The sequence below is a fragment of the Colletotrichum siamense genome (genome assembly GCF_013390195.1).
Source record: "Colletotrichum siamense strain Cg363 chromosome Unknown KSG_Cg363_contig01, whole genome shotgun sequence".
In the NCBI taxonomy this organism is placed as follows: domain Eukaryota; kingdom Fungi; phylum Ascomycota; class Sordariomycetes; order Glomerellales; family Glomerellaceae; genus Colletotrichum; species Colletotrichum siamense.
In genome coordinates, this window is record NW_023501014.1 from 2,386,485 (window position 1) to 2,413,394 (window position 26,910).

The following is a 26,910-nucleotide window of genomic DNA, read 5'->3' on the forward strand; positions in this document are numbered from 1 at the left end:
CTTCGCTATCTGTCGCATGTCCTGAGTTCATCTTTCCTGTTGGCGACCCAAGTTCTAGGTTGCCTTTCCTATATACTAGACTCGTTTTTCTTGTTCTCTGTGATCTCTGGAGACACAGACAAAAACCTCCACAACCATGAACCCTCAAGGTACGTCTCTAACAAAGACATGTTGTTCAGCAACAATCTGACATCTTTGCCAGATGACAAGAGGCGGCCTGCCGCACTAAACCTCGCGCCGACTCGATCAGCATCCACAGACTCGTCTTCATCCGACTCATCATTGAAGCCCCCTCGTACTCCCCGCTTCGCGGAAGCAACATCAGTACACTCCCCTGTCGAGGGCACTCGATCGCCATTTGCCGACCCTCCCGCGAGATCAGAAGTTCCTCAATCCCAGCCTGGCGACATTGGCTTCGGCTACATCAGCAACAACGGCAACCGCGAGTCCGTTGCCGTCCCCATGACACCGAGATCACCACTCAAGAGCGCCATGAGGGTGCCAGGGACACCGGCACGCAAGATTGATAACCCTCTCAGCCCGACCTTCAGAGAAGAGGAAATTCTCGAGAAGCGTGAAGCTGCAACCGACAAGGAGCAGGCTCGTGATCTCGTATGTCGTCTTATCCCATCACCAAAGCTTAATTTTGGCTAACATTTTCACAGAAAATCAAGACACGCGTTCGCATGGCCAAGTTCGCTCTCCGTGGTGTCAACTTCAGCTGCAGTTTGATTATTATCTCCATGATCGCCGCGACCCTACAGATCTTCAACGCTACCAGGAAGCTGCCCGCCCAGAGTGGTCTGCCACCATGGGCTGAAGGCACCGCCATCTGGCCTCAAGTCCTTGTGATTACCAGTCAGTAGTCAACTCTTCTTAACCCGACGTCTCGTGCTAACGGTCGAAATAGTGTCTTCCATCTCTCTCGCCGTCTGCCTAGGAGTCTTCATCGCATACTGCCGTGGTGGCCACCACCGAGCCGAGAAAGTCGCAACCTACTACACGCTCTTCGCCATCGGCTGGTTCATCCTCTCCATGGTTCTCTGGGCTGTTGCCGCCGGTATCTTCCAGTCAAGCCGCAACAACGGCGGAGGCAAGGACATGTGGGGATGGAGTTGCAAGGAGAACAAGCGTGCCGAGGTCTTCAGCGAGAAGGTCGACTACGCTCTTCTCTGCCGTCTCCAGAACTGGGCCCTCATCTGCATGGTCATCGAGATCGTCATCGACGTCATCTGCGTTCTGCTCTACAGCATCGTCTTTTACCGCTACTACACCAAGCGCCGCCTGCACAAGTCCATGGACATGCGCGACCGTGCTCGTTCCGACCTCTACCTCGCCCAGCTGCGTTCCCAGTCCGCCCCCAACACTCCGGGCCTCAAGTCTCCCGGTCTCTACTCCCAGTACACTATGTCTCCTCGCCACCCGGAGGCGACCTTCGAGAACCTGTCCCGCATCGAGGAGGCCTCTCCCTTCACTCCCGGAACCCGATTCGTCGAGCCCGAGTCCAGCTTCGCCAAGCCCAAGTCTACCTTCAAGCTCCAGGCTCCCCCAACGAAGGCCCCGTCTGCGACACCAAAGACCAACGCGACCGGTTTCACGCCGACCTCTGCCACCGGCCCCGAGCCGAACTTCCCTCCAGTGCAGCAACAGCGTTCAGAGTCGCCTCAGGGCCACGCGCCAATGGCTGCCGACGAGCCCGTCTACGAGGCCGTGCCTATCCCAGGTGCCTACGCGGATGCTCCCGTAAAGAGCCCGCCACCACACCAGTTCAACTTTGGCACCAGATAAGACGGGGGGGGGGATATTGACATGATGTACGAGACGGATGAGGATGAAATTGACGTGCCACCAAAAAAGGAGACTATTTATATTTCTTTTGTATCAGCTGAGCTGGATTCTTTTACACGTCTCCTTTTTCTTACAATTCGACACGAGTCGATCTATATACCATTCAGGCGTTGGGAAAGGCAAGACGAAGATAGGAAACGTCCATTTCATTTCGTCCACAGGTCATGAGGATTGGCTCTTTGGACATACGTTAGCGAATAGGCCGTAATTACAACCCTTGTATAACTCTTTTAACTCCTCGTTTCTTGCTCCTATTCCTGATTCTCTTCTTTATGATGCGGCGACCTAGTTGAGTCATGGTTGCTTGCTAGTGAGTTCCCCGGCGAGGTCCCGGGAAGGATGGCCCCAGTTTACCGGCTCCTCCGTGCCCTTGCCCTTTTCCACTTCTCCCACCAACGACAACACCACCGACGACGGAATTCCACTATGATTGTCTCCATCGTCTGCCGACCTCAACAACACCAGCTGGGTTCCAATCGCCCGGCTAGCTCAATCGGTAGAGCGTGAGACTCTTAATCTCAAGGTTGTGGGTTCGACCCCCACGTCGGGCTCAATTCCCGTCCGCGATTGACCAGCATTCATTTTTTGGACTTTTTTCTTTGCTCATCGAAGTGTTCTTCTTCGCCTTTCCCTTTTCTCTCTCAGACTTTCATGTCCTAGGCTTTTTCTTGCTTTTTGACGCCCCTTCAATATTCGTCGTTTTCTCATGTCTGCAAGGCGTTAATCCAGTCCCAGACACATCAGTAGACGCTCGTTTAATAACTAACCCTCTACAGGGAGCTGATATTCAAAAAAAAAATGTTATAGCAAACACAAATTGCAGCAGAACTAAGATGTTTCTTCATCATTCATCAAGCATCTCCAATACTCCTGCCTAATCTCCTTTACCCTCCCAAGCCGTGTATGCTAATATCATGATTCATCTACGTCGTCAAGGACCCATCCGTGCTGATACAATGCTCCTCGACCTAGACAATCGAAAAATCCCTTTGACAACAGAGCCGACAGCAGCATGCAAGATAGAAAGACCAAAAACTGAACTCATCAATCAGCCAATAAACTCCGTACACAAGAGTGGTTCCCATGGCTGTCCTGTCATCCAGACTCTCTCCATCAGTCGCCTCGCCTTGTGGACCTATACAGAGACATTAGCTTTCAATAAGTAGAACGCTAGTGAAGGACGGCGTCGCACCTGTGTCATTCCGTTGCCCTCCACACTCCTAAACCTCTTAAGAATCCTCGACCTCTGATCCTCGTCAAGCGTGTTACACCCAGCGGTGAACATTGGAAACAGAAACCCCGTCTCCGCGGTGCCTCCGGCCCTGACGTACTCCATGCAAGAGAAGATTCTCTGCACAGGTCCTTGGACGTCCGCGTGGCCTGACGACTTGCCGAACACACGCCGATGTATGTGGACCAGCCCAGCCCAGTGAAAGGCCTCGTTCATCAGCACCATTTCCTGCCTATCCCTAGCCTCGACACTTTGCACATGTCTGCAAGGATGCGACGGCTGCGTCATGCTTTCCATCAACTCTCGCTCAAGCTGCTGGGCACGGCGGACGCAGTCAGTGTCTGGGATCCATTCCGGTCGTGCTTGGCCATCGGATCTGATGCGCTGCATATCGCAATGGCGGGCAAGTTCTGATACTTGTGCAAGCAACTGAACGCATTTCGTAGTGAACCCCATGATGCAGTCGATTTCATACTGGTCGTCGACATTGTTATACATTGTGTACTCGAGTACCCATGACCTAGATGGGTCGGAACCCGTACCGCCGCTGAGGCTTCCCAAGACGTCTAGGTAGGCTAACCAGCACCATAAGAAGGAACAGACGCGGTCCTCTTCAAGACTGTAAGAGGTTCTTCGAAGATCGGCCAGACGTCTTCGCATGAGATCGCGAGCAAGGTTCAAGTGCGTCTGCCAAGGAATTTCGTAGCCGAATGCCGTGGGGGATATGATCTCCAGAGACGCAAGCATGATAGCGGTTGCGAGGCTTGTGTTGGAGATGATTTGTTCCCTGTCACCCAACGCGAGGCGGAGGACGGGGAAAATATCTTGGACCCAAAGGGCGATTCTCATCTCGGGTTCCCTTTGACGAAGAAGCTTGGCCCGGTGAGACGCTACTGAGGAATTAGTTTGGAATGTCCTCAGAGCATGAACCTGTTGCTTGCCTGAATATGCCAAAAGCAAACTCAAGAGGTGATCGTTTCGAGTGGCCATTTGCGGCAGGACTGTGCGGAATGGATTGGAACTTGGGTCATCGTAGGGAACAAGAACTTTATGCGTAAGCGCCGTGCTTTATTCACCGAGCAGAAATCTTACTCTTGGCTGTGTGATTAAGAAAATGATGCTTTGTGTGAAAGTCAGTTGGAGCCTCCAGAGACGAGATTTGAGGTCACGAACAAAATACTGATTTCAATTAGCAGGTTCATCCAACAAACGTGGTGCCACGCAGACCACGGATTGACTTACCAAGAGATTCATCGGGTTATCTCGAAGCCTACCAAGTGTTAGAATCGCCAAAAGGCTCGCGACTTGCTACTTACTTCGAAGGAAGGGGCTCGAGATTACGAGGAATTCGAATCAAGATGGGCCTGTCATAGTAGCCCCCTGTCATTCGAGGTAGGACACTGCTCTGCAAACCAATGCCACTGGGTTGAAGAGGCGGGAAGCCACCACGTCCACCACCCATGACAGTCATAGAACTCTCAACGTTCGAGTTTGTCTTGGAGATAGCACCTAAATCGTTGTTCTGATTTATATCGGCGTCTCGAAACCCGAGGTCATAGCCATAGAAGATGGCATCTTCCAATACGTCCTCCTTAGGCCGTAGGTCTGGCAGAGGTGGACCGAAGTTGTATTGAGCGTGCTTCTTTGGTCGATGAGTTAAGTCCGGGGACCCCGATAACAGGTAGTCTACCGATAATCTGCTGTTGTCAGCGGACGCTGGTGACGGAAGGGTAAGCAATGGAGTTGCTGCGTCATCGTCGGGGTTCATTCCTGAGGATACTGGCGTTAAAGGCAATGCCCGAACTTTGGGCCCAGTATTAGAACGCATCCGACATATTGGAGGACTCGCTCCAACAAGTGATGCCGGAGAAGCTAGCAGGCTAGGTTGGCGATGGAAATCAGAGTCACTTGTTTCGGCGAACGATTTGGATCGTTTGTGGGGCCGCTGTGATGACGGGCTTACAGTCCCAGATGAACTGCGACGGAGAGAGGCAAAACTGTCAACGACATGTTTGGGAATGATAGGCGACGGGACACTCGCTTGGATTTCTTGCGGTGGTGTGGAATAAAAGGAGCTCGTTCCGGCTTCGTTGATACCAAAGACACGCATATCCGTGGGTTCTTGTTTCCTCCTTGTAGGCTCGATACTACTCGAAGCCGCCTGTATGCGTTGTACTATCGGCTTTGGTTGTATATTGGTGGATGTGGCATTGACGGAGAATGTGTGGGTGAACGATGGTGGTTGGATCTGTGAAGCCGTGGCCTCCTGCAATGGCTGACTGGTCTGGTTTGGGGTCCCAAACGATGAAGACCTCTTCGTCCGACGACCTTCCCAATTTAATCGAACGCTATAATCACAGACCTCTCCTGTCCTTTGACAACTGGTTGCTGTTCGTTAGTTGAATCTTGCTTAAAGGCTTGTGTTAAGTATCTGATGTTTGAATGAAGAGAAAGTCTCAAAGATCGGGAGAAACAATAATTCGATTCCATGTTCATGGACGCCGTTAATAGAGTCTACCCAAAATTTGCAGCATCCTGCTTCCACTGGAGGTTTCTCCATCAGGGCGGAATGAGCTGTTTTGAACTATGCTAGGCGCAAAACGATCAAACATCTCCACAGCCAGTGCTGTTGGTCCGATCAAGGAAGTCTGTCTTCGGGAGGTGTGTTCGACGAAAGAAATGCGAACTTACTTGAGACATGTTGGATGCTCCTCACCGCACTTTACCTTGCGACCTTTGCATGGCCTGTACCTGAGTGAGTGGCATGACATAACAAGAAAATGGGGCCCTGAAGGAGGTTCTTGCACTTCTCCACGGAACTCACCAACATCCATTTCGACTTCGCCTTTTCGGTTCTGGAGCCCCCGGCTTCTTTGGGCGCGGCATGCTACAACCCGAGGTTCATGCCCAGTCTCAAGGCGCCGTCTGGACGAGCTGGGACAAAAGGGCGGGGTCGAGGGAGAATGATTGGTTCGTTAGGTATGATACGCAGATATGCAGCGCAGGTACGCGATGCGGTGCAAGTGTCTATGCAAACTTGCTTGCAGTGGAATTGTGAGCCGACTTCACTTTTCACGATATCCACGGACTGGGATTGATGAGAGTTTTTGAAAACAACGTCAGTTTCATGCGACAGCGAAATCGAAAGAACAGGAGCATTGCGCCCCGACCTCATCCTTAAGTAAAGTCATTGGCCGACGAAATCAGGCCCGAATTGGGTTGCGGTGATGCAGCGCCGATTGCGGGATTGTAAGCGGCCCAATGCTGGCCTCTTTCGTCCACGTGAGCAGCAACAGCCTCACTCAGTTGGGTGGACTTGAATCGGCATGCGGCTGCATCGTGAAGCTCATTTGACTAGCCGCCGCCTCATCGGACTTGCGGGGATGCTGCATCGTCGCATTGCTTTTTCACTCAGCCCTTACGTGGGGGCGTGTGGGATCATTGGGCTCTCGTCTCATTAGTTGCCGTCTGGCGGCTCTTTGCTGTTTTGCCGCTCTACCGGCTACACGATGTCGATGTTCAGGATCTTGATGTCCTCCTCAGGCTTTTCCTTATATGTCCGGACGTTCTCGATTTTGTGAATGACGTCCAGACCCTGCGTGGCACGTCCAAAGATTGTATGCTTGCCATCCAGCCAAGGCTTCATCACACCCACACATTAGCGAAAGCACATCTAAGGGGGCTGGGCCGCCACTCACCGTCTTTTCTGTGGTGATAAAGAACTGACTGCCATTGGTGTTCGGGCCTGCATTAGCCATGCTGACAGTGTATGGCTTGTCGTGCTTCAAGCTGCTGAATTCATCTTCGAACTCTTTGCCCCAAATACTCTCGCCGCCGGTACCATCGCCCAGGGGGTCACCACACTGGATCATGAATTTTCGAATAACACGATGGAAGATGGTGTTATTGTAGTATCCCTTCTTCGAATGAGTGACGAAGTTCTCGACGGCTTTCGGTGCCGCGTCAGGGAAGAGGCGAATATGGATGTCGCCGTATGTCGTGTGGATCACCGCTGCGGTTCCAGTCTCTGCCTTCTTAGCCTCGGCAGCCTTCTTCTGTCCAAGCATAGTCGGCTTCTCGTTCTGCACATCTCTGACCGACTTGGATATGTCCTCGTCATTGGTGAACATGTAAAACCGCACTTTGTTCACGCCTGTGGCAATCAGAATCGGATCTCGCGACTCTGACTCCTGAAGTAGGGGGTTGCTTGAGGCACCCATTTCTACAGTGGTAATGCCCTTCTTCTGCGGTTGACCTTGGTATATCGCCAGGTTGACAGCTCTGAAATTTTCTTCTTTGCCGTAAATCTTGACTACTTGGTTAGTGTAAGTGTTGAGCACTTTGACGCCAACAATGGAGCCGTAGAGGATGAAGTTGCCAGATTCGTCGAAAATGACATTGGCCTTGTGCTTGTATGCTGGGGAGTCAATCTCGCGCTCCACCGCGAATCGGCGCCCGAACTCAACAGGATCCAGCTTCTGAAGTCCAGATCCAGCTTGCTGCATCTCTTCAATGACTTGTAGGGACTCGTCGTAAGTCCTGTAAAGTTTGCCGGACGCGAAGTCAAATATGCGGATTTTTCTGTCGGGCTGGGAGAAGGTTGCGAAATGTTTGCCCGTCGGTGAGATGGTGATGGACGTGGGAACTGACTTTGCCTTCTTGAATTCGAAGAGATTCGTAGAGGCCTTGAACTCGAAGACGTTGTCGGGCTTCTCGTAGTCTCCACTTGGCCGCCAATACTCCAACATACCCTTGTCGTCGGTCGAGATCACACAGTCGTAGACGCTGTTGAAGGCCATTATCGACACAGGGCTTCTGTGAAGCGACTTGATTGTGTGAATGGGATCCTGTCTTTCTCCCCTCCCGTCGAAAATGTGGACGTTTGAATTCGCGTCCTCGGAGACAGCGAGCAGCGGTAGCGAAGCGCCCCTGTTATGGACCCAGCAGATGCACCGAGGCACAAAAGCGAGCTTCAACATGGCTAACAGATCGAAAGTGATAACATCAAAGATCTTGATGGTCTCGTCCTCTCCAGCTGTCGCGAAGCTTCTTCCATCCTGGCTGACTGAGACTGATTTAATCTCGCCATTGTGTGCCTTGAACTCCTTGACGAACTCAATGCCCTCTGCCACCTTTTTCCAGAACTTTACAACCCCGTCGGTCGAGGAAGTTATGATAAAGTCGGTCAAGGGCGTAACGGTCACGAAGGATAGCTGCTCCTTGTGCATCAGGGACTTCGAGTATCGAGAGGACTTGGGTAGGGCGGCGATGTAAAGCTTTTCGTATGGGAGGACTCGGCGCTTCTTCTTCGGAGCCTCACTGGGAAGCTGAGGACCCATATCATCGTCGGAGGAGCTGTCTGACGAAACATTGTCAGTACCGAAGCCCATCGTTGCGCAACATTTTCACGTACCATCATCTTGTCCCGTGAAGTCCTCGTGTGTTCGTTTGTTTGACTTGGAGTCTTCGTCAGCCATTGTGTCGGTGGGTGTATAGTTCGGTCAATGTCTGAGAAAAGCTGCCGTCTGAAAGTAGCCTGACGGGGTCCCGAGCTCCTGATTCAAAAGATGTAAGGCTGAAGATTGAGTGCACGAAGCTTAGGTGATGGTTTTCGGGAAGCTTTCCTTGCGCCCAATCAGACTTGTCGTTGGCGTGAGCTAGTGCAGCCTTGTTGCTTCTTCGACGCCGCTACTCTGTCCGGCTCCACAAGAAGCTTAGCCCGCCCTGGCTGCCCCTGGAGCACATGCCGATTGGGCTTTCAAGGGTGGCTCTTCGGGGGACCCAGCCTGCGTGGATCTGCCTGGGACTTCAGATCAGGGGCCACTCTGGCGGACTCTGCTCCATCAGTGACCTCATGACGAAGCCCAGCCTGCCGAAGGCGCCGGGAAGTTGCAACATGCCGCGGCCCCGTCACTTTGACGATGCCTCCCGTTGTCCCTTGATTGGCCCCAAAACGCTCCGTCGGGACAATGTCTAAAAAGGATTCGAACATTATGTCTTCGAAAATCTTCTCCTCTTAACAAGGTTCGTCTCAAATACCTACAAAAACCAGTGGCTCGGACGTGATCCTCCCTTGCGCCCGCCGCCATCCCTCTACATTCATCTCTTAGAAGACCCGCCATCGTGGCCTTGGACCTGTCATCCCTTCACCCAACAACTTAGACCATAACAAACACGAATCGCGCGAGATCAACACCAATTGCCAGTTCACCAAGATGGCTCGTCACCGATTGCAGCGGCTTGAGTCCCCGTCGAGAACACTGTCGCTTTTGCTTCATGTTGCCGGCCTTTGCTCCTTCTTCGCTTCGTTCCAGTTCTTGAGCACTCTCACGCACGAGATCTCTATGGGCTTTGGAGGCAACTATCAGCATCTCACAAACATCGGCTTGATTTTGTCTGCAACCACCTTTGGGATTGGTCTGCTAGCCGACATTACTCTGATCCCTCAATTGTTCGCCGTCAAGAACGCTCTCTCGACTACGGCCGCTCCCCTCGAAGTCCTCATCAGCATCCTGTACTGGGGAATTCGTTCAATCGACGAGCGTCTTTTGATTCCCGAGGGTTTCGAGCTTCACTGGCTTCCAGATGTCGGCTTTCACCTTGTGCCGGCAGTGGTCCTGACCCTCGACTTGATCCTGTTCAGCCCTCCATGGACTATCCGCGCGTACTCAGCCATGACTATTAGCATGGTGTTTGCTTTCTTGTACTGGGGCTGGGTTGAGTTGTGCTTCAGCAAGAACGGAGCGTAAGCACGGATATGTCCGAATTGAAGACTTAGGAGGCTAACGTGTCCCAGCTACCCGTACCCAATCTTCGCAGTCTTGAATACGGCACAGAGAGTAGGGTTGTTCACCTTCTCGGCCGTGTTGATGACATTGAGCACGAGTTTTCTCAAGTTCGTTTACGGGCGATTCAATGGCGTTGAACGTATGGAGAAGGAGGCTTACAAGCCCCTTAAGAAGACTTTGTAGGCGGGGTGTCGGTGCTTGCGTTGGTCTAGTAACGGGTAACGCAGACGTTGTCCATGCTTCTATGATTGAACGAAAATGCCAGCGAGGTCGGCAAGGGTAGACTTGAGATGTTACTAGTAGAATGTGCCGCTAGAGTTAGATTGAGAATGAAACGACATGTGCTTTTAGTATTCCTCCCCGATAGGTCAGACGCATGGGATGAATTGAAGGTGTGTCGCCATCCCAAGTTGTCCTGCACTGTCACCTGCAAAGGCACACAATGTTGTTGCTCACCCGACTGCCGTCCCCTCCAGGCCTCGCATCGCCTGCAAAGGCCCGTTGTCCGGTGCTCTTGGGATGTCCTCCAGGCGGTGAGACCCAGTGTGTGGCGCCATGTCTAATGCTCAGCGCAGTCGGACAGTCCCACAGTGGCACGTCACAGCTAAAGACGGCGAAAAAAGCACAGCAAGGATGCCCCTCACTGGTGGCAAGTTGCATGTCGACCAACTTTTTTTTTTTTTCTTTCTCGAGCGGTCCTCGGCGGGGTACTGCCGGCCGGGGGGTCGCAAGTGTGGGCGACGGGGCGACAGGTACAGGCACAGGGCAGGGGGGGAACGAATGAGTCTTCGCTCATTGCTGATATTCTTCGAAGCTCCGACCTTTGCGCTGCTGTGACTCTCTTCTCGACACAACCTCCAAGCAGAGAGAAAAGTTTATTTTCTTCCTTTTCACTTGTCTACCTCCAGAGACTTTTGTTGCAGACTCGGCTTCACCCAAGTTTACCATTTCACTCGAGCGTATTTGTTGCTTTCCTTCCCCGCATTCACCATGTCTGTAAGTCAGCGCCCCTCGACACCCTGTCTGCGCCTACCTCTGACTCACCTTCCACCATAGAGCTTCTACATCGAGAACAAGAACGTTGGCAACAAGGCCGAGAGTGAAGACTGGAGAAGTATGTTTTCAATCGGCAACCTCCAAATAACTTTCAAGGCTAATTGGCTTCCTAGTTCGCGGTTACAACCCTCTGACTCCTCCCGACCTGCTCCAGCACGAGATTGCCCAAACTCCCAAGTCGAAGCAAACCGTTATCGAGGGCCGTGAGGAGGCTGCAGCCGTAGTCAATGGCACCGACGAGAAGGGCAGACTTCTGGTCATCATTGGTCCTTGCTCGATCCACGACCCCAAGGCCGCTCTCGAGTACTGCGACCTTCTTCTCGCCGCGAAGGAGAAGCACAAGGATGAGCTGCTCATTGTGATGCGCTCCTACTTGGAGAAGCCGCGCACAACTGTTGGATGGAAGGGTCTGATTAACGACCCCGATATCGACAACAGCTTCAAGATCAACAAGGGTCTCCGCCTATCAAGACAGCTCTTCGTCGATCTTACGGACAAGGGTATGCCCATTGCTAGCGAGATGCTGGATACTATTTCGCCCCAGTTCCTCGCTGATTTGCTGTCCGTTGGGGCCGTCGGCGCGAGAACCACGGAGAGCCAGCTGCACCGCGAGTTGGCCAGCGGTCTCAGTTTCCCCGTCGGCTTCAAGAACGGTACCGATGGCTCGCTCGGAGTCGCAATTGACGCCATTGGCGCCGTCAGACATCCCCATCACTTCCTCTCTGTTACCAAGCCCGGTGTCGTCGCTATTGTCGGCACAGTAGGCAATGAGGACTGCTTCGTTATCCTGAGAGGCGGGACCAAGGGTACCAACTACGACGCCAAGAGCATCGCCGAGGCCAAGGCGGCGCTGGAGAAGGCTGGCCTGCCCCAGAGGCTCATGGTCGACTGCAGTCACGGCAACTCTTTGAAGAACCACAAGAACCAGCCCAAGGTCGCCAGCGAGCTCGCGGCCCAAATCTCCAAGGGCGAGACCGCCGTAATGGGTGTCATGATTGAGAGCAACATCAACGAGGGTTAGTACTTGTCGCGGCGCTGAGAATGATGGAAGCATAAGCTAATAAGTTGCAGGCAACCAGAAGGTTCCCAAGGAGGGCCCCAGTGCTTTGAAGTACGGTGTCAGCATCACCGACGCGTGCATCCACTGGGACGATACCGTCTCAGTTCTGGATGAGCTCGCCAGCGCAGTAAAGCGACGCCGCGAAATCCTCAGCAGAAATGGCCACGCCTGAGAGTGGAAAGCTATTGATTTCGGAGCATTGAGTTTGGATCGGGAAAGGGAATTGTGCATAATACCATCAGCTTGCCTGCCATCAACGTAGGTGTAAGCTACACAAGCCTGCGGGCTCAGATAAAAGTTGCGTGTTTTCTGAAAAAATAATAAAAAAAAACGGCCATTGATACCCGATTACTGTCGTCAATTGCGTTGTCGTGAGATGTTTGTCGCACCCTTCAAGAGAATATTGCGTGTGCTAAGTGGTGAATCGAAATTGGCCATGGAACAGCCAAAAACGCGAAACGCTGCTGGTTTATGTCTTTTGCATACTTACAGTGATCGTCAAAAAGGAAAGAATGTTCGTCCAATGTTGTATCGTGATGCAGGTCAAGTTGGCTGGCTGCATGGGTCCAGGCCAATCAAGCGAGGCATATTTCTCAGGTCGGTGCATGACGACACGACGGCGCTGGGTGCGACGGGCGATCGGAAATACTTCTGGTCGACGGGCAACACCGGGTGGGAGGAATCAAGCGAAAAATGACCGGACCGGAACATGTTGCTGACCGAAGCCATTAGCCAATCAGAGACGTCCCATACCTAAGGCATTCGAAAACTGCCTCACAGCGATTTTCTCCTGCCTCGACTACTGTACCGTAGAAACGACCTCCGTCACGAGAGGACCTACCACCCATTGCCCCATCATTTTGTTCGCGGCTGTCTCTGTAGCTGCGGATACAGCTCGCCCATCATGTTGGCAAGGTCCTGCTTGCGCTCGGCGCGCACCTTCACAAATGGCGCCGTCACCATTTCCAAGGTACGCACATGAGCTGATCAAGAAGCCAATTTCCCGAGGCAATCCGACCTACCGCCACACGACACCCCCGGAACCGCCTCAGTGGCCATCGAGAGATATCAATGACTTGGGGACCGAACACTGACAGTGATCCACGCAGCGTGCGGCGTCCACTTCCACCGGCGCTGGTGCCGAAGCTTCCCACTCCCGATTGAACATCTCCGCCGTTGCGTCGACGTCTCTCGCCCTGGGCTCTATGGCCTGGTACTACCACCTCTACGGACCTTCGGCGAACGCTGCCACGCCCGCTGAGGAGGGGTGAGTTCTCCCCATCCGAGAAAGGTTGCTGCGGGCCAATTTGTTCGGATTCCGAGATCCCTTGCTGGGTTGAGGCATAATCTACAAATGCACCGGAGGCACCGAAACAAAGGCATGTCGAGCTGACATTCGATACCAGTCTGCACCCTACCAACTACCCTTGGGTTCACGAGCAATGGTTCAAGACCTTCGACCACCAGGCGTAAGCAATCCCCCCACGCTACCTGGTAAATGACGCTCACACAATTGCAGTCTCCGCCGTGGTTTCCAGGTCTACCGCGAGGTCTGCGCCTCTTGCCACTCCCTCAGCCGTGTTCCCTACCGTGCCCTGGTCGGTACTGTCCTGACCGTCGACGAGGCCAAGGCGATGGCCGAGGAGAACGAGTACCCCGGTGAGCCCAACGAGCAGGGCGACATCGAGATGCGCCCCGGCAAGCTGTCCGACTACATCCCCGACCCTTACAAGAACGAGGAGGCTGCCCGCTTTGCCAACAACGGTGCCCTCCCCCCCGATCTGTCTCTCATCATCAAGGCCCGCCACGGTGGCTGCAACTACATCTTCAGCTTGCTTACTGGTTACCCCGACGAGCCCCCCGCCGGCGCTGTCGTCGCCCCCGGCATGAACTTCAACCCCTACTTCCCCGGTACCGGTATCGCCATGGCCCGTGTCCTCTACGACGGCCTCGTCGAGTACGAGGACGAGACCCCGGCTTCGACCTCTCAGATGGCCAAGGACGTCGTTGAGTTCCTCAACTGGGCCGCTGAGCCCGAGATGGATGACCGCAAGCGCATGGGTATGAAGGTTCTTGTCGTTTCGGCCACGCTCTGGGCTATCAGCGTCTGGGTTAAGAAGTACAAGTGGGCTTGGCTCAAGTCGAGGAAGCTCGCGTACGACCCTCCCAAGGAGACCAAGGTTCGCCACTAAATTACGCAAACTTTCGGTTGTCTCTGTGTATGTTATACTAGGCTCTCTAAAACAGCTCCTTTGTTCGTGGAGGCGGCAGAGACGAGATTCATCGTTGGGAGCAAACGGGGGAGCGATAGAGTGTAAATCAGATGGTCCTTTTTCAATACCTGATTTCTTGATAATGACAAGTCTTCTATGTCTACGCTTACTTCTTTCACGTGCCTGACAATGACTTGTGTGATTTGCTCATTCATCATCTTGCTGACCACGCACAAGCGACAATAGAAAGACAACTTGGGCACATGGAATCGCAAAGATGGTAATCAATGCCCTCATGTTGTAAACTGTCATGATATATGATTGCAGAGAGAAAGGGCTTTTGAGCAGACAGCGACACCAACAAACAATGCATCCTGGAGTCACCTCGGCGAATCCATGACCGAGACGGAGTCAAACCACAAAGGGTCAAATGCAACATCGGAGGCAACTTCACAAATGACTTCTTATCGGGTCTTTGACATGTTTCGTCCGAATTGCTTCCAAGACCCCTAATTCGTAGAAAGTTCTAGGGCTTGCATGTCAAGATGCTGTGTGGTCACGGCACTTATGAGTGTGAGAGGACATTCGAAGTACAAATAACTCACGTTGGATGAGGAACAGTGGTCAGGTCAGGTAGGTAGTTTGTATGAGGCACCTTGAGAGTCAATTGGCGGGTGCGATAGACGAATCAGTGGGTCGCAGTCAGTTCCGACTTCCCGTCGACAACACTCAACCTGTGAAAGCTGCACAGCACCTGCTCGGTTGAGCGAGCTGGGTAAGCGCTGGACAGAACGACAGCGGATTTTCCAGCGGCCGGCGCGGTTTCCGAGCAGCTAGACGGAGCGCTGTTGAGTCTGCTGACAGTGGTGGGAATACAAGCCCGCACCTCTTGAGCGAATCTGGCTGCCGCGCCGCCCGCTGGCTGAACCCACCAGAGGCACCCCACACAGGCAAATCAGGCGTGAAAGCTCCGCGCCGTGCCAGTCCACCCTCATAAACGCACGGCGGCATGTCCACCTAAAACGGAACCTACCTGCAGGAGCAATCAACCCGACTCAAGGAGAGCGCTGAGTGAGAGGCAGACACACCTTTCCACCATCATCACACTTTCTGTCTCTCCTCTTCTAACGGCCTCTCCTCTTTTCTTCTCCCCCTCCTTCAGATCTCCAAACCAAGTCTTCTTTCTAAGTCTCTCCCTCCTCCATCCCCTCTCCATATTCCATCGTTGTTCCTGCGGAGTTTATCTGGAATTCACGAATCTGTGCAAGGAGCGAGCGATATACCACCACCTCTGCAGTTCGCCTCCCATCTCAACGACACCCGATACCCACCCAAAACCACACCAAATGCCGTCCATCGCCGAGGAGCATCCTCGGCTGATGCTGCCAGGCCGAAAGCGAAGACGAGACAACGAAACCGACCTGCAGATACAGGGGCCTTTGTACGAGAAACTCGCCCAGTACTCGGCCATCGCCTCGACGAACTGGAAAGCTGACGGCCCTTTTGGCAGGCCCATTCAGCAGCAGCTGCAACAGCAACAACTGCAGCAGCAGCATCCAGACTTCTCCCCCCAATTGCCTAGTAATGGAATCGTCTTCCAACACGGCGGCCTCGGCGACCAACAATACCACAGCCTCGACGCCGTTCCTAGAAAGATAGCGCCGCTGCCTGGTTCCAAAAGACAACGCATGTTCGACGAGGAAGACGACAGCGCCGAGACGGGTGTATGGGACACAGCAACATCATCGCATAGGCAACGACGGAGCAAGTCGCCCTCATCTCAACAAGCTGCCCGAGGGCCCCAGGACCAGGCCGAAACGGCCAACAAATCAAGAACCCCGGCTTCCTCTCTAAGCCCGTGCCACATCTGCCATCGACGGCCAACCAAGAAGTCAGACCTGGACTCCTTTGCGGACTGCGAGGGTTGTGGTCAACGGACGTGCTACGTGTGCATCAGACAATGCCAAGGCTGGAAGAAGGACGGCCGGCCTAGTGATGGCGACGAAGTTGAGCAGGAGGATATGTCGAGGTCATTCCACATGGACGACGTTGACGACACACGACAACGACAAAGAAACGAGAGAGAGACTCGAAATGGACAGGAGAAACGACATGACGGCTGGACGGGCGGCGGGCACAGGACCATGGTCTGCAGTCGGTGCTGTATAGAGAAGGGCGCCGAGGGTGACGTCGCTTGTCTGGGTTGTCTGTCACGGATGGAATCTGTTTAAAAGTGAGGTACCGTTCCTCGAAAGCTGCAATGGGGAGACTACGGGGGATTCTATTCATGTTCACATGATTCCAACAGGTTTCTTATGAGGAGGGACGTAACAACAGCGGTCGTCGAACCGGACTGGCGCACTGGTGAGTGCGAGGTGCTGCTAATGAAGGCATGCATTATCATAACTTGGCATTGGAAACTTTTTGGGCACCGCTGAGGCAGCATTATGGGATTTTACTGTGGTGGAGGAGCCAACATCAGGCATGGGAAAGGGGCCAGTGAACAGCAAGGCTCTATGCATAGAATGGAAGGCTATAGAGCCCCATTGGTAAATGTAATTCTACAAATCAATATCACAATCGAGTAAGAGACAGCGGGTCTGCACGTCTGACCTATAATTTGATCTCCAATCTTTGAGGTGTTGTCAACGAGCCTTGCGCGTCAAACATGCCAGCATCGTGTGGTGCCTCATTCAGAAACTACTCTGAAGGCTAGAGGATACTTGTCATTTCGAAGATGTAAGAACGAGGATGCCTATAGCGTCCACGTTTTCATGCGCAAGCAAGGCCAAACGAGTATGCCAGGACGAATGCCTACAGGCGCCAGCTTGCTTCATCGTCTCAATGTCTGCCGGAAGAAACGTAGATGGGGCCAGCAGTAGGGCCTCTCTCTCGGCTTCGACGTGCAGATGCTGGAAGCATTAAGCGAGTCCTTCAAGTTGCGTTTTTGGCTGCGAGTAAGGCTTTGCCTCCCTAGGAGTCTGGTGGGACGCTGCTGAATACTACCCTTCGGAGCTGCGACTGATCAATACGCCCACCAAGTCCAGTCTCATATTTCTCAACGTCACTGTTGAGGCGACATCACCATATTGGCGCATGGAAAAGCATGATCTATTTCTCTCGAGCAAGGTATCCCGCCCTCTAGACCTTCCCTAACCCCAAGCCTATTCTTACAGCCTGAAACGATTTCATCAACTCCGTGCCTCTTCCGCTTGATTTCCTTAGTTGTATTGCATGTAGCTGGCCGTAGAGTTGAACTTGAGGTTGGCCTTGATGACCTTGTCGACGGCGCTGAGGAAGTCCTTCTCCGTAGCCACCTTTCTGCGGGCACGAATGGCGAACATACCAGCTTCTGTGCACACACTACGAAGCTCGGCACCCGTTGCATTGGGGCAAAGACGGGAAATAAGCTCCCATCTGATATCGCGCTCGACTGACATGCTCTTCGCGTGAATGCGCAAGATGTTGGCGCGACCCTCGAGGTCTGGGAGGGAGAACTCGATCTTACGATCAATACGACCGGGTCTCATAAGCGCAGGGTCGAGGGTAGAGGGTCTGTTCGTAGCGAACATGACCTTGATGTTACCACGAGCGTCGAAACCATCAAGCTGCGTAATCAGCTCCAGCATAGTTCTCTGGACCTCGTTGTCTCCACCAGCACCATCATCGAAACGAGCACCACCAATGGCATCGATTTCGTCGAAGAAAATGATGCAGGCCTTCTTCGTCCGCGCCATCTCGAACAGCTCACGGACCATTCTCGCACCCTCACCGACGTACTTCTGGACCAACTCAGAACCAATGACACGGATGAACGTAGCATCCGTTCTGTTCGCGACGGCACGCGCGCAGAGGGTCTTTCCCGTTCCGGGAGGTCCGTACAGCAGGGCACCCTTCGGGGGATCGATACCGAGGTTGACGAAGCGTTCCGGCGACAGGAGGGGCATCTCGACGACCTCACGCAGCTTCTCAACCTGCTCCTTTGATCCACCAACGTCTCCGTATGTCACATCGGGCTTCTCCTCGACCGTCATCATCGTAACGCTGGCGTCGATCTTGGGAGGAAGAGGAAGAAGAATCTGGTACTTGTTTCTGTCAACACCGACTCGCATTCCCTCCTCGATATCCGTCGGAGACACTCTCTCGCCGAGCTGGACGACGAACTTCGCAATTTGCTTGACGTTAATGACATATTTGCTCTTGGAGTCGTCCTTCTCGTCGGGAATGATCTTCGTACACCGGGCGACCTGGAGCGGTTGTTCTTCTGACATTCGTTGACGATCGGCGGCAACGTCCCAGAGATGAGGAGGGGCAAGACCCGTGTCGGATTCCTGGCCGAGTCAGTCATTGACCAATTTGCCAATAAAATAAGAGAGCTACCTTGACACCGATCTTCTCATCTACACTTGTTTGCTTCTCCTTGATCTGTTGCTCGAGCTTCTTGATGGCGGCACCGTAGGGCGCAGCGCCATAGGTCTTCAGCACTTGGATATCTCTGGGTATCGTTAGTCGACGTCATATGGATTACGAAGCTTTCGGAAATGCGCACTCATCGGTCAGTGGCGTGATCTTCTTCTCCTCGATCTCGTCGTCTGCGTAGGTCTTCTGGTACTTCTCCCAGTTCTGGCCGGTAGCGGAAGGCTAATTGACTGGTTAACATCTGTCACCGGGATGCACACGCAAGGGTCATCAATACCATGATGCAGAATGAGGACTGGGCGTCCTGCTGCCGGAAATTCTTGTGGAGTAAGGTCTGGAAGTTCAGAGATCAAGGCAGGACTTTTGCGTAAATTCGTGAGGTTCTCGAGTGGGAGGTATGGTCGTCAAGATGGTAATGCTGGGGTGGATTGGAGATGGTAATGGAAGACGGTTCCGTAATCCCAGGTTGCCTTGAGCTCCCCAAGCACGGGCCACAGCTGCGAGGCTGCTGTGGAGCTAGGCCGGTTGGGGCAAAATGCAAACAGAGGTGCCGGGGAAGGAACAACCTGCCGCCCGCTAAAAAATATCCCACCGCTGGGGGGCTGCTACTTGAGAGAAAGTGGGCGATCGCAAAAGAAGGCGACAGCGGGACACGACCAAGACGATACCCATATCTCTCCCCGCCGACTTTATCTTGCTATTCCGACCTTGAATTTTCAGAAACAACCCAGGAAACCAGCAAAAACATCCAAAATGGCCACAGCTGCACCTGCCCCCGCCGGGGGTAACCAAGCTGCCTTCAAGGTATGGCGGGGAGTGCCGGTGACGAAGCTCTGGTAGCAGAGCTGTTGCTAACAATTTCCTAGGACAAGGAGAAGCCCGTCGCGGTCCGCTCTTCCAACATTGTTGCTGCCAGAGGTAAGCAACGCGACTTCTTCACGAGCTCCACAGAGCAGAAGCTGACTTCCAGCTAGCTGTCGCCGATGCCATCAGAACGTCCTTGGGCCCCCGAGGCATGGACAAGATGATCCGAAGCGGGAAGGGCGAGACGATCATTACCAACGACGGAAACACGATGCTCAAGAGCATGTCGGTCATGCACCCTACAGCGAAGATGTTGGTCAACCTCTCGGCAGCGCAAGATGTGGAGGCGGGAGATGGTACTACATCGGTCGTTGTTATCTGCGGTAGCTTGCTGGGTGCTGCGGACCGCCTTCTGTCAAAAGGAATTCATCCCTCCGTAATCTCGGAGTCCTTCCAAAGAGCTGCGGCCGCCGCTGTCGAGGTTCTTCACGACATGTCACAACCTATCTCCCTCACCGATACCGCTTCCCTGCTCCAGGCAGCCAATACCTCCCTTTCCTCCAAGATTGTATCGCAATACTCGAACATTCTGGGTCCCATGGCTGTCAACTCTGTTGTCAAGACCATCGACCTGAAGACGGCCGACAACGTCGATCTTAAGAACATCAGAATAATCAAGAAGGTTGGCGGAACTATCGAGGACAGTGAGCTTGTGGACGGTCTGGTCTTGACCCAGCCCGTTCTCAAGGGCGCCGGAGGACCCGCGAGAATTGAGAAGGCCAAGATTGGTCTTATTCAGTTCCAGCTCAGCCCTCCTAAGCCTGATGTATGTTTGCCCCTGAAATACCCCTATTCGACCTTCGCTGACCAATCAAGATGGAAAACACCATTCAGGTGAACGACTACAGACAGATGGACAAAATCGTTAAGGAGGAACGTCTTTACCTTCTGAACATGGTCAAGAAGATTAAGAAGGCGAAGTGCAATGTTCTCTTCATCCAGAAGTCTATTCTGCGCGACGCCGTCAACGATCTTTCCCTGCACTTCTTGGCTAAGCTGGGCATCCTTGCTGTCAAGGATATTGAGCGTGACGAGGTTGAGTTCATCTGCAAGTCCACTGGCTGCAAGCCTATCGCCGACATCGACTCCTTCACTGAGGACAAGCTCGGTACGGCCGACCTCGTTGAGGAGGCCCAGTCCAACGGTGCCCGCATGGTTAAGGTCAGCGGCGCCAAGGCCACTGGCAAGACGGTCTCCGTCGTTGTTCGTGGCGCCAACTCCCTCATTCTTGATGAGGCCGAGCGCAGTCTGCACGATGCCCACTGCGTTGTCCGTTGCTTGGTGAAGAAGAAGGCTCTTATCGCCGGTGGTGGTGCCGCCGAGATCGAGATCGCTTCTCAGCTGGCCAAGCAGGCTCGTGCTCTGACGGGCACCGAGGCCATCTGCTGGAAGGCTTTCGCGGATGCTATGGAGGTGGTTCCTACGACCCTGGCTGAGAACGCCGGTCTCAACAGCATCAAGGTCGTCACCGAGCTCCGCCACAGGCACGAGCTGGGCGAGAAGAATGCTGGTGTCAGTATCAAGTCCGGCGGCGTCAACACCAACATCTCCAAGGAGAACGTCCTGCAACCGTTGTTGGTGAGCACTAGCGCCATCGAGCTGGCTGCCGAGACGGTCAAGATGATTCTCAGAATAGACGACATTGCTCTCACCCGATAAATGGGGAGATATGAGTCACGAAATGAAAAGTAAAAAGCAAAAGGGGATATCCGGGCTTGGTGATCATGTACATTACGGCTGCCCTGGCTTAATCACGGTATAGACGTGGGCCTGGGATTAAGGCGTCAGAACTATTAGAAGCTAAGAGCAATTGATCACAACAGATACCTTGATGACACTTGAGGATAGCCCATGTTACTGATCAAGACGATGCATAAGTCGGCGATTACCTGAGTTCCAACTGTTCAGCCACCGCGCATCTCACATTGAATGGTACATACGAATGGGGGACATGAGGTGCAACTCCACAAATGAGCATCACTCAGCTACGATTCAGTTCAAACTCCCGTCTCAGCAAGTCAAAGTATCTTTATTCAGTAAACCGAAGCGGATGAATATTCTACATAGAATTATGCTGGGAAACTAAGGCAATCGGCTGCCCGGATATGGAAAAGTAAAAAGAGATATTAGATAAAGTATGTACCACGTTCCCAGGCCTCCCCTTTGGAACTCTCGCTCAAAGAGTTTAGTGGTAAGAAGCGTCGCCGACCTCGACGATTCCAACGCCAGCAATCGTGTTCTCGTCCGACACCTTGGCGGCGGTACCATCGGCGGTGCTGAGAACGACGTAGACCTGGCCCTCGGCGCCATCGGGGATCTCGTTGGCAACGTACTGCATCGCTTATCAGTCCATGAACAACGCGCAGAGTCAGAAAGGGGTAAAACTCACATCGTTGCCGCTGACAGTAACCTCAACATAGTAAATGTCCAGACCGCTGTAGAAGACGGCATACACCTTGGCACCAGCCGGGACGAGTCCCGCGGCGGAGGCAGCAGCGTACGCCCCGTCAAAGATGACGATGTTGCGTCCCTTAACGAAGCTCGTCTGGATCTTGGGGAAGGCCTTGAAAGGCAGGGCAGGTGTGTTCGGGGCCAACGCCGCAACGAACGGCACGGCGAGGCTGTGGACCTGGTTGAAGTCGAGGGGAGTGTCAAAGGCCTTGGGGAAGGGCTTGGCGCCGAGGGCAGCGCGGATGTAGGCCGAGTGCCGGGCCTCGACGGTCAAGATGGAGCCGGCGGGTGTGACGTAGGCCTTGTCCGCAATGACAGCGGCGGCACCGAGGTAGGCCGACACACCAACGCCCTCGAGGACGGAAGCGAGGGCGATGAAGTCGTGGGCCTTTGTGGTGGGGAACTTGAAGGTGGGTGCGTCAAAGACGGAAGTTCCGAGAGCTGTCTTGAGGAAGTCCACGTGGGTCTACAGGTTTGTTAGTATTATTGTTTAGGAAACCTCCCTCATCAAGATGGAACTGACCTTCTCATCCTCGTAGATGTTCTTCAGGTTCTTGTAGAATCTGCTGCCATCATCGGCGCCGGCGAACTCGCAGAAGTCTGCCTCGGTGTAGTTGGCGAGACCCTGTCCGTAGAACTCGCGTTCCAGATACTCCAGGACCAAGGCATATCTTCGCGGGTGGTTAGTTCAGGCATCAAGAAGAAAATTACCTGCAACATGGACTTACTGGAGGATGGCTACATCGCCGCCCGGAAGAGGATCGTAGTTGGCCCTCTTCTCCAAGGGAGCACCGAGGACTGAAGCCGCCGAGGCAGCAGCGACGAGGATTGACGATGCGCGCATCTTGATTATTATTAACAAGGATACAAACGAAGATTATGAGCTTGGATCTAAGAGAATGTAGAAGAGTTGGAAAGTGGATAGAGGGATGCTGCTGTACTTCTTTCGTTTCTCTCTATTTCTTGGGAGCAGTCTTCGTATTTATTCACCCCGGCTGTCAGCATGTGGGCTGTGACGATGCTTGAGCCGTAGAATTCACGGCGAGATTACTCAGAAACATTGCATACGGATCTCCGCGGCTTGAAGGCGTTCCGTGAGGCTATTGGGCTCACTGGATGCATTCTAGCGATAGTCAGTCTCGTGGTGATCAGGCATTGCATTCCAAGCAGAAAGGATCGACCCCGTCACTTGGCGCGTTGCCATCAAACAATATCGTGTCGCCCCCAAAAGAAGAGGGCTAGCCAGATGACCCGAAGGGCCCGAAGCCGCGTGAGACACTGTCTATGAATTCAAGTGTGTTAGTGAGTGAGGGGCTTTTACCCCAGGGATGAGCAGAAATGACTACCGAAGCTTGGGTCAACGAGTTGGGTCGGATGAAGGTCCGGAATTCTCTGAAAGTGCGGAGCAGATCAGGAATGCTTTTGGTGCACGATGAGATTGGTGCTTGCATTAGAGTATGTTAGCTCGAGGCAACGCCAGCAGCCGACAGGTTAGCCTGGTGGCATCTCTCATTCCCGTCCTCAATATCACCGGATGATATGCATTCCGAGACTGGTCGCTCGCGGCACTACTACCTTGTCAACACAGAGCTTCGATGGGGAACCGCTTGCGATCTGCGCTTTCCAATTAAGCTTACATGTCGGCCTAACGATGGTTTTTCTATTCCAAAGAGGGATGCTTTCATCCACTTGCCGCGATCCACATTCAAAGGTTAGCCTTAACGTCCCCGCCATAACGAACCTGGCGCAAGATGGACGGCTTCAACTCCGACACGCTCTTGAAGCCAGACAATCCCATGGTCAGATCCAGGTCAGCCAGCAAGCCAGCAATAACGGCTTTCGCCCCCTCCTTCCCTGCAATGCCCAGGCCGTAGATGGCTGGCCGACCAATGAAGACAGCTTGAGCTCCCAATGCGAGCGCCTTCGCGATATCCGCTCCAGTGCGGATGCCCGAATCGAACATGACGGTAAGCCTGTCGCCCACGGCACCCACAATCTCAGGGAGCATCTCCAGCGAGGCGACGCCACCATCGAGTTGTCTTCCGCCATGGTTGCTGACGATGATGCCGTCCATGCCATGTTCAACAGCCAACTTGGCGTCCTCTACGCTTAGCACACCCTTCAGAACAATGGGCCCATCCCAATTCTTCCTGAGAAGAGCCAAGTCTTTCCAAGTGTGATGGTCACCCGGGAAAGCTTGGCTGATCCAGTACCGGGAGGGATGCGCTGATCACGTTATCCTCGACCGCCTCACCGTCGTTCTCCGCCGCGAACTTCTTTCGGAAGACGGGATCGCTGAAGCCGACCGCGTTGCCCGTGCCGGTTATGAACGGAAGGTAGGCGGAATCCAGATCGGCAGGCCTCCAACTCAACGTCACGGTGTCAAGAGTCACCACAAGAACCTTGTATCCTGCGGCCTTTGCTCTTCGCAGCAGAGAGCCAGTGATGTCGTCGTCCATGGGCCAGTAGAGTTGGAACCAACGATGACTGTCGCCCATAACGGATGCCACCTCTTCAATTGTAGAGGTCGCAGCTGTGCTGAGGGTGTAGGGCACGCCAAGCTCTGCGCAGGCGGAGGCGAGTCCGGTCTCCTTGTCTTCATGGAAGATACCCTGGACACCGATGGGAGCCATAAGGACCGGTGATTCTGGGCATGTCTTAGCCTTGAACAGCCACCTGCCCCGGGGCTTCAGACGTACCGTAGGTCACGCCAAAGAGCTCAGTCTTCAGGTCTCGCGGATTAGTTGGCTTCAAGAAACGAGGAATGATCTTCCACTGCCTAAAAGCGAGGCGATTGGCGTCCATGGTAGAGAGCTCGCCGGCACCTCCAAAGACGTAGCCGAAGCACTCCTTGCCCATGGCCTTTCTGGCCTGTTCCTCCAACTTGTTGGGATCTGTCGTCACGACGGGCAATTGGCCCGTCATGATGCCCTGTTGGTAGATGCTGACGGCATAGGAAGAGTAGGGAGGGCGGCCTTCGCCTTCGTCGCCCATTTTGAAAGTGAATGAGTCTACGGCTGTAAAATTGAATTTGATGAGTCTGCTGAAATCGACAGCTTTGCCGACTTTGTAAGAATTGTTGAATAAGCGGGAAACATGCAAGATGATAGCTGGTTTGTGATTCGAGTCTGAGAGCTGCTGAAGTGAGATTGGATTTGTTTAGCATTTTATGAACACTTCGGGGACCGCGGAGTTGGGGTCGAGTGAGATGCCTCGGCATAAGCTTTCCGTGCAGCTTCGTCATAGTAACATCAAAAGGCACTGCCTGTGTCCCAGCTGTGATGCCAGTTCCCCACTGCGAGCATGCAGCTGCGGAACAGATCCCGGTGTAGCTTGGTTCACTCGAACCTCTATGTAAATCATCGTAGCAGAGAATTCTGAAGAGAAAGTCGAACGGGGCGACATATTGAACAGTGAATAGCTGAACTCTCGATCAAGAAGATAGAGAGTTACTCTTTCCCCACAGTCTGTTCCCGGTACCCCCCAAATGTACCCCTTAAGACCCCTGCAGTGAGCTGCATCCACAGTGCAAGCGCGACGTGTGACCCCACCATCGAATTGTGAATTGCCTTACACCCCGCGATTCTTATTCTTCCAATCCCACCGCCGAGTCTTCGACTCCCGTCGCGTTCTACACCGAACCTCACACAATGCCATAGCGCACCCCGGCCAAACCAGCACCACCGCCACAAATGGATATCGACGACATCCTCCGGGAGGTGGACCCCGTCTTCCACTCGATCCCCGCAGAGACACGCGACCTGCAAGCCTTGACGCGCGCCTGGGTGGCAGAACGCTCCGCCCCAGAGCTCCTCGAGTAAAACCTCCCTCGTCCTGAACCAAATGAAGAAAGACGCTGGCGAAGGAGAGATGAAGCTGACTTGTTATCGCGAAATAACATAGGTGGCCTCCAGATAACCTCTTTGAACGCGTCAATGCCCGCATCAAGGCCCAAATCGAAAAAGTGGAAGACCTGACGGGCGACATGGACCCCAAGACGAACTTCGCCCTGATCGTGATCCAGACCGAGCTTGAGCGCTTCAAGTTCCTCGTCCGCAGCTTCCTCCGCGCCCGCATCGCCAAGATCGACAAGCACGCCCTGCACTACCTCTCCTCCCCGCTCCTCCGCGCCCGCCTGTCCGAGACGGAGCTGGCCTACGCGACGCGCCACCAGGCCCTTCTGCATAACCACTACCTGTCGTCGTTCCTGTCGTCCTTCCCGCCCGCACTGCAGAATCTGAACGACACGGCGGGGAACATCAGTATGATTGACGGTCCAGACCTGGATACGGCCGTATTCATTCGACTCCTGCGGGACGTGGCTGTGGAGGGAAAGGGCACGGATTCGGATGGTGTTGTGGACGGCAAGACGGGTGATATCTTGATCCTGAGGTGGTCTAGCGCCAAGACTGTGGTTGATTCGGGCGACGCGGAGCTCGTCTGAGCGATTGGAGCGCGGAATGGACATACAAGACGGGCTGCGAAGCATGCATTCGCCGACGCGGATCCCGGGGTCACGGCAGACGCGGCGAATGCATGGTCGGGTCAAGCCGGAGAGTTGGCGACAACCCTTCTGTTCGCGGCGCTGACCTGCCCTGCGCGGCGTGGCGTGACATTTCCTCGCAAAGCCCACGTGGTGATGTCAACTCAGGTCAAGGACCCTGGGAAGGATCCTGGGTCAGTCGACTATTCTGGGGAACGTCAGCCTTGGAGGGGACGAACGCCCGGGGATGACCCCCCCCCGCGTGTTCGGAAATGACAGTCGTACGTCTGCCCCGCGTCGGGCCTCTCCGAAGTCAGGCTGAGCATCTCCGCGTTGCCGAGCTACAAGATCAACGTCAATTAATGATGGTCAGAGAGGGAAAAGTGGCCAGATTCCGTCAAGGAGGCCGGAAAGGAGGGGCAAATTGACGCGAATCCTTCATGAAGGGTGCTGTTGCAATTTGGATAGAAGCCATATTCGCTATGGTGCTTGCAAAT

At 53.8% G+C, this 26,910-nt stretch overlaps 12 protein-coding genes across 12 annotated transcripts; 7 read left to right on the forward strand and 5 right to left on the reverse strand.

The window, feature by feature from the left end:
• Positions 1 to 136: 136 nt before the first annotated feature.
• Positions 137 to 1,788, forward strand: CGCS363_v000605 (uncharacterized protein; the record flags this gene model as incomplete). Its single annotated transcript, XM_036632454.1, has 4 exons — positions 137 to 149; positions 203 to 612; positions 666 to 858; positions 911 to 1,788. 4 exons carry the CDS (start codon positions 137 to 139, stop codon positions 1,786 to 1,788), a joined length of 1,494 nt encoding a protein of 497 aa, XP_036501688.1.
• Positions 1,789 to 2,896: 1,108 nt separating this feature from the next.
• On the reverse strand, positions 2,897 to 5,089 carry CGCS363_v000606 (uncharacterized protein; the record flags this gene model as incomplete). The annotated part of the gene is made up of 7 exons (XM_036632455.1): positions 2,897 to 2,983; positions 3,041 to 3,969; positions 4,172 to 4,199; positions 4,253 to 4,258; positions 4,322 to 4,349; positions 4,396 to 4,776; positions 5,043 to 5,089. The coding sequence occupies 7 exons, from the start codon at positions 5,087 to 5,089 to the stop codon at positions 2,897 to 2,899; spliced, it is 1,506 nt and encodes a 501-aa protein (XP_036501689.1).
• Positions 5,090 to 6,581: 1,492 nt separating this feature from the next.
• cyp15 (Peptidyl-prolyl cis-trans isomerase cyp15) lies at positions 6,582 to 8,556 on the reverse strand (the record flags this gene model as incomplete). The annotated part of the gene is made up of 3 exons (XM_036632456.1): positions 6,582 to 6,719; positions 6,778 to 8,438; positions 8,493 to 8,556. 3 exons carry the CDS (start codon positions 8,554 to 8,556, stop codon positions 6,582 to 6,584), a joined length of 1,863 nt encoding a protein of 620 aa, XP_036501690.1.
• Positions 8,557 to 9,294: 738 nt separating this feature from the next.
• Positions 9,295 to 10,050, forward strand: CGCS363_v000608 (UPF0641 membrane protein; the record flags this gene model as incomplete). Its single annotated transcript, XM_036632457.1, has 2 exons — positions 9,295 to 9,824; positions 9,876 to 10,050. 2 exons carry the CDS (start codon positions 9,295 to 9,297, stop codon positions 10,048 to 10,050), a joined length of 705 nt encoding a protein of 234 aa, XP_036501691.1.
• An 807-nt stretch (positions 10,051 to 10,857) lies between these two features.
• Positions 10,858 to 12,155, forward strand: AMT16 (Phospho-2-dehydro-3-deoxyheptonate aldolase AMT16; the record flags this gene model as incomplete). The annotated part of the gene is made up of 4 exons (XM_036632458.1): positions 10,858 to 10,863; positions 10,924 to 10,981; positions 11,037 to 11,939; positions 11,995 to 12,155. The coding sequence occupies 4 exons, from the start codon at positions 10,858 to 10,860 to the stop codon at positions 12,153 to 12,155; spliced, it is 1,128 nt and encodes a 375-aa protein (XP_036501692.1).
• Positions 12,156 to 12,887: 732 nt separating this feature from the next.
• Positions 12,888 to 14,175, forward strand: CGCS363_v000610 (Cytochrome c1 heme protein; the record flags this gene model as incomplete). Its single annotated transcript, XM_036632459.1, has 4 exons — positions 12,888 to 12,953; positions 13,093 to 13,250; positions 13,390 to 13,452; positions 13,503 to 14,175. 4 exons carry the CDS (start codon positions 12,888 to 12,890, stop codon positions 14,173 to 14,175), a joined length of 960 nt encoding a protein of 319 aa, XP_036502670.1.
• Positions 14,176 to 15,542: 1,367 nt separating this feature from the next.
• Positions 15,543 to 16,427, forward strand: CGCS363_v000611 (uncharacterized protein; the record flags this gene model as incomplete). Its single annotated transcript, XM_036632460.1, has 1 exon — positions 15,543 to 16,427. One exon carries the CDS (start codon positions 15,543 to 15,545, stop codon positions 16,425 to 16,427), a length of 885 nt encoding a protein of 294 aa, XP_036502669.1.
• Positions 16,428 to 17,417: 990 nt separating this feature from the next.
• CGCS363_v000612 (26S proteasome regulatory subunit 7-like protein) lies at positions 17,418 to 18,895 on the reverse strand (the record flags this gene model as incomplete). Its single annotated transcript, XM_036632461.1, has 4 exons — positions 17,418 to 18,527; positions 18,577 to 18,691; positions 18,746 to 18,837; positions 18,893 to 18,895. 4 exons carry the CDS (start codon positions 18,893 to 18,895, stop codon positions 17,418 to 17,420), a joined length of 1,320 nt encoding a protein of 439 aa, XP_036502668.1.
• Positions 18,896 to 19,368: 473 nt separating this feature from the next.
• cct4 (T-complex protein 1 subunit delta) lies at positions 19,369 to 21,138 on the forward strand (the record flags this gene model as incomplete). The annotated part of the gene is made up of 4 exons (XM_036632462.1): positions 19,369 to 19,419; positions 19,482 to 19,533; positions 19,590 to 20,245; positions 20,296 to 21,138. 4 exons carry the CDS (start codon positions 19,369 to 19,371, stop codon positions 21,136 to 21,138), a joined length of 1,602 nt encoding a protein of 533 aa, XP_036502667.1.
• Positions 21,139 to 21,664: 526 nt separating this feature from the next.
• On the reverse strand, positions 21,665 to 22,774 carry rds1-1 (Protein rds1; the record flags this gene model as incomplete). The annotated part of the gene is made up of 4 exons (XM_036632463.1): positions 21,665 to 21,811; positions 21,869 to 22,396; positions 22,454 to 22,601; positions 22,659 to 22,774. 4 exons carry the CDS (start codon positions 22,772 to 22,774, stop codon positions 21,665 to 21,667), a joined length of 939 nt encoding a protein of 312 aa, XP_036502674.1.
• An 861-nt stretch (positions 22,775 to 23,635) lies between these two features.
• On the reverse strand, positions 23,636 to 24,924 carry CGCS363_v000615 (putative lactate 2-monooxygenase; the record flags this gene model as incomplete). The annotated part of the gene is made up of 3 exons (XM_036632464.1): positions 23,636 to 24,126; positions 24,185 to 24,577; positions 24,630 to 24,924. The coding sequence occupies 3 exons, from the start codon at positions 24,922 to 24,924 to the stop codon at positions 23,636 to 23,638; spliced, it is 1,179 nt and encodes a 392-aa protein (XP_036502673.1).
• Positions 24,925 to 25,622: 698 nt separating this feature from the next.
• Positions 25,623 to 26,374, forward strand: SLD5 (DNA replication complex GINS protein SLD5; the record flags this gene model as incomplete). The annotated part of the gene is made up of 2 exons (XM_036632465.1): positions 25,623 to 25,747; positions 25,834 to 26,374. The coding sequence occupies 2 exons, from the start codon at positions 25,623 to 25,625 to the stop codon at positions 26,372 to 26,374; spliced, it is 666 nt and encodes a 221-aa protein (XP_036502672.1).
• Positions 26,375 to 26,910: the final 536 nt, after the last annotated feature.